The sequence below is a fragment of the Monosiga brevicollis genome, genomic scaffold (assembly GCF_000002865.3).
Source record: "Monosiga brevicollis MX1 MONBRscaffold_26 genomic scaffold, whole genome shotgun sequence".
Lineage (NCBI taxonomy): Eukaryota > Choanoflagellata > Craspedida > Salpingoecidae > Monosiga > Monosiga brevicollis.
In genome coordinates this window covers 60,887-64,499 of record NW_001865063.1, presented here as the reverse complement: position 1 = coordinate 64,499, position 3,613 = coordinate 60,887, and the positions used below count along the sequence as shown (strand labels likewise).

At 52.7% G+C, this 3,613-nt stretch overlaps 1 protein-coding gene across 1 annotated transcript; it reads left to right on the top strand.

Moving 5' to 3' along the window:
- Positions 1-740: 740 nt before the first annotated feature.
- On the top strand, positions 741-3,613 carry MONBRDRAFT_38478 (uncharacterized protein). The gene is made up of 5 exons (XM_001748883.1): positions 741-852; positions 1,148-1,629; positions 1,863-1,973; positions 2,511-2,939; positions 3,066-3,613. The coding sequence occupies exons 1-5, from the start codon at positions 748-750 to the stop codon at positions 3,451-3,453; spliced, it is 1,515 nt and encodes a 504-aa protein (XP_001748935.1). The 5' UTR covers positions 741-747; the 3' UTR covers positions 3,454-3,613.

Here is a 3,613-nt window from a genome sequence, read left to right as displayed (position 1 = left end):
AGAGAAGTTGAGAGTCGGGGAGAGCCTTTGACGGCGAGCGGCGAGGGGGTGCCTGGGAATCACGTCCTGTTGCCGTTTGCAGTCTCGGACTGCTTCAACGTACTCTGGCGCTGCCGTTTGATCATGCCGTGTCTTCTTTGCAAATCGTCCTCCTCCAGAAACATCAGCAAAAGGTGTGCTTTACGTCTCAAGTGTGGGACTTACAAGGGGGACTCTGTGTTAAAATAGGCTACGTGTGTGGGATACCTCGCTTTGTTGTTGTGATGATGATGGGATGATGGGATGAGGAGCACTTCTCCAAAAGAACAAGAGCCGGGGTTGGCGAAAAACTCGAGAGTAGAGAAGACCAAATATCATGCCCTTGTAACTGGGTACAGCCCCCGGGGCTGCCGTTTATCGCGGTGCGGCCAGCTGCCGGCTGCCGGCTGCCATTCACGCCTCACACACACACACACACACACACACACACACACACACACACACACACGTAAACCTGGAGACTCATCACACTCATCACAGTCTCCGTGCAGACTCAATGTCCAACGGATAGTGTAACGCAAATTACAGTCCCACCGCCCGCTGCACGCACATTGTCAGACGATACCAAACGTGTGACACACCGCACACTTTCACACCCGACAGCGTGTGGTGACGGCTGGCTCAGCCTTGGAAGATATTTTGAATGAGTGAGCAAGGAAAAACGGGGTTGAAACTGATTCATTTTCGTTCACGGGGAACTCGTCCAAGATGGCGACCAACGACCTCGTGGTGCTGTACGAGGCCGCCATCGGCTATGCCCTCTTTGATGTCGCCGAGTCGGAGGACATTGGCATCCAGCTCGATAGCGTTCAGGTTGGTGCCTGGCTGGTGGCGCTGGTTGGGGTGGGATGGGAGGGAATTGGAGGCAGTGGGGTTGGGCGACTGGCGCTGGTGCTGCTGCTGTGTGGGTGGTTCAAGCTGCCATGAAGCTAGCGTCACTGGGTCGTTGCATGAAGGGACATCAAGGAGGCCCCCGGTCGTGCATGGCAACTTTGGCAGCGCTCTTAGTGCATGAACAACCCCTGATGACCACAACCAAAGTCGCTCATGACGTACATGTCTCCCCCTTGCTCTCTCTCTGCCGCTCTCTCTTCTTCATCACGTCTAGGATGCCGTCCAAGACCTCGGCAAGTTTGGCAAGATTTGCAAGCTCAAGGCCATCATGCCTTTCCGCACGGCCCAGGATGCCCTCGAAAACATTAACATGGTCAGCGAGGGTATGATGCCCGAGCTGCTCAAGGACTTTTTGGAGACTCATCTCCCCAAAGCCGCCTCGGTGAAAAAGTCAAAGGTCACCCTCGGTGTCAGCGATTACAAGCTCGGCCAAGCCATTGCCGAGGAGGTGCACATCAAGTGCGACCACACGGGCGTCGTCCCCGAACTCATCCGTGGCATCCGTATGCACTTTTCCAAGATGCACAAGAGCCTCAAGGATACCCTTGTTGAAAAGGCCCAGCTCGGTCTCGGTCACAGCTACTCGCGTGCCAAGGTCAAATTCAACGTTCACCGTGTTGATAACATGATCATCCAGGCCATCAGCCTCCTTGACCAGCTCGACAAGGACATCAACACCTTTAGCATGCGCATCAAGTATGTAACTCATTTGTGTGCGTGTCCTTTTACAAACATTCCAACTGAGAAGTGATGCAACTTTTTCCTTACCTACACTGAACTAGCAATGTTGAACATTTTGTTCTTTCACAGTTTGGCTGATCTCCCTGTTGTCGTGTCTTGACCGCACTTTTATCACGCCCTTCACACCCTGTCCCCATTTCCCTTACACTCACGCTCAATGTGCTTGTCCAAACGCATTGTGTTGATAGGGAGTGGTACAGCTACCACTTTCCCGAGCTCTCCAAGATTGTGGCCGACAACATTGTCTTTGCCCGCATCGCCCATCTCATTGGCCGCCGCTCCAGCCTCAAGGATGACATGTACGTTGTTCGCTCGCCACAATACCTACTTGAATGTTTGTTCAGTTGTTTTCCTTGCACGCTGAGGGATTGTCTTTTTTTTTTTTTTTTTTTTTTTTTTTTTTTTTGAGAATCGATGGGAGGGATGTTTGCGCGGGTCTGGCCACTCGTGCGTCCCCTCTTCGACGCTGAACATGCCAGGCAGTCGGGTCATCATTGCTCCTTGTGGGTGCTGATGATGGACTGTCACCACCGAAAGGCGGAATGGCATTTGTTCCATGTCGTGCCATCGTAAACCAAGCTCGCCCCCACCTCAGGCCCTCGGGTCTCGGGTGGTGGCCAGCGTCCGTATATTCCATATCACGTTCTAATGTCAAAAGAGTGCTTCTTGGCCTCGGTCATGGGCGCTCTTTTTGCACCGCGACGCGGTTATGATGATTTGAGAAAACCCATACGGCTTACATTTCTTTCATTATTCTTTTTGAGTTGTGTCCACGGGAATTGGCTCTGTTTTTTCTGATCTCTCACAACCTCATGTGGTTCATTCCTGGCTTTTAGGCTTGACAAGCTTGAGGAGTTGACCATGGACAGCGCCAAGGCTCAGCAGATCATTGACGCCTCCAAGACCTCGATGGGTATGGACATTTCCGAGATTGACTTGCTCTCGGTCAAGGCCTTTGCCCTTCGTGTCGTCTCGCTGGCCGAGTACCGCCAGCAGCTCCACGAGTACCTCAAGACCAAGATGCACTCGTGCGCTCCCAACCTTGCCGCCCTCATTGGCGAGCAGGTTGGCGCCCGTCTCATCTCCCACGCGGGCAGCCTGACCAACCTGGCCAAGTACCCGGCCTCGACCGTCCAGATTTTGGGCGCTGAGAAGGCTCTTTTCCGTGCCCTCAAGACCCGTGGCAACACTCCCAAGTATGGCCTCATCTTCCACTCGTCCTTTATTGGACGCGCTGGCACCAAGAACAAGGGCAGGATATCTCGGTATGTTGAAACTGTTGTTACCACCTTTTTCTTTATTATGATTAATATGATTATTATTATTATTTGGTTTTATGCGTATATCTCACTTGCCTTTTATTTTTTTTTATTTTTCCTTGTTCTGTACAGTTATTTGGCCAACAAGTGCTCGATTGCCTCGCGTATCGATTGCTTTTCCGACTCGCTCACCTCCAAGTTTGGTGAGGAGCTGCGCGACCAGGTTGAGGAGCGCCTGAGCTTTTACGAGACGGGTGCCACTCCCCGCAAGAATGTGGATGTGATGCACAAGGTCATGGAGGGTCTCAAGTCGTCTGGTGGCGAGGGCGCTGCTGTGCCTCCCAACAGCGGCAAGAAGGCCAAGCGCAGCCACGTCGATGATGATGATGAGGAGGATGCCGATCCTGCCGTGGCCACGCCGGACAAGAAGAAGAAGAAGAAGAAGGACAAGAAGGAGAAGGACGTCGACTCGGCGCCTTCTTCAGAGAAGAAGAAGAAGAAGAAGAAAAGCAAGGATTAAACACACCAAACCGGGTTTGGTTGTTTAGTTGTCCTTGTCGCTGTTCTTGCGCGTCCCGCCGTCGTGTCGTCTGTGCCGACTGGGTGGGAGGAGATGGTTTCCTCCTATCGTTGGTGGTGGTCTCCCTGTCTTTTTTCCATCCAAGCGCACCTGGCTTGGT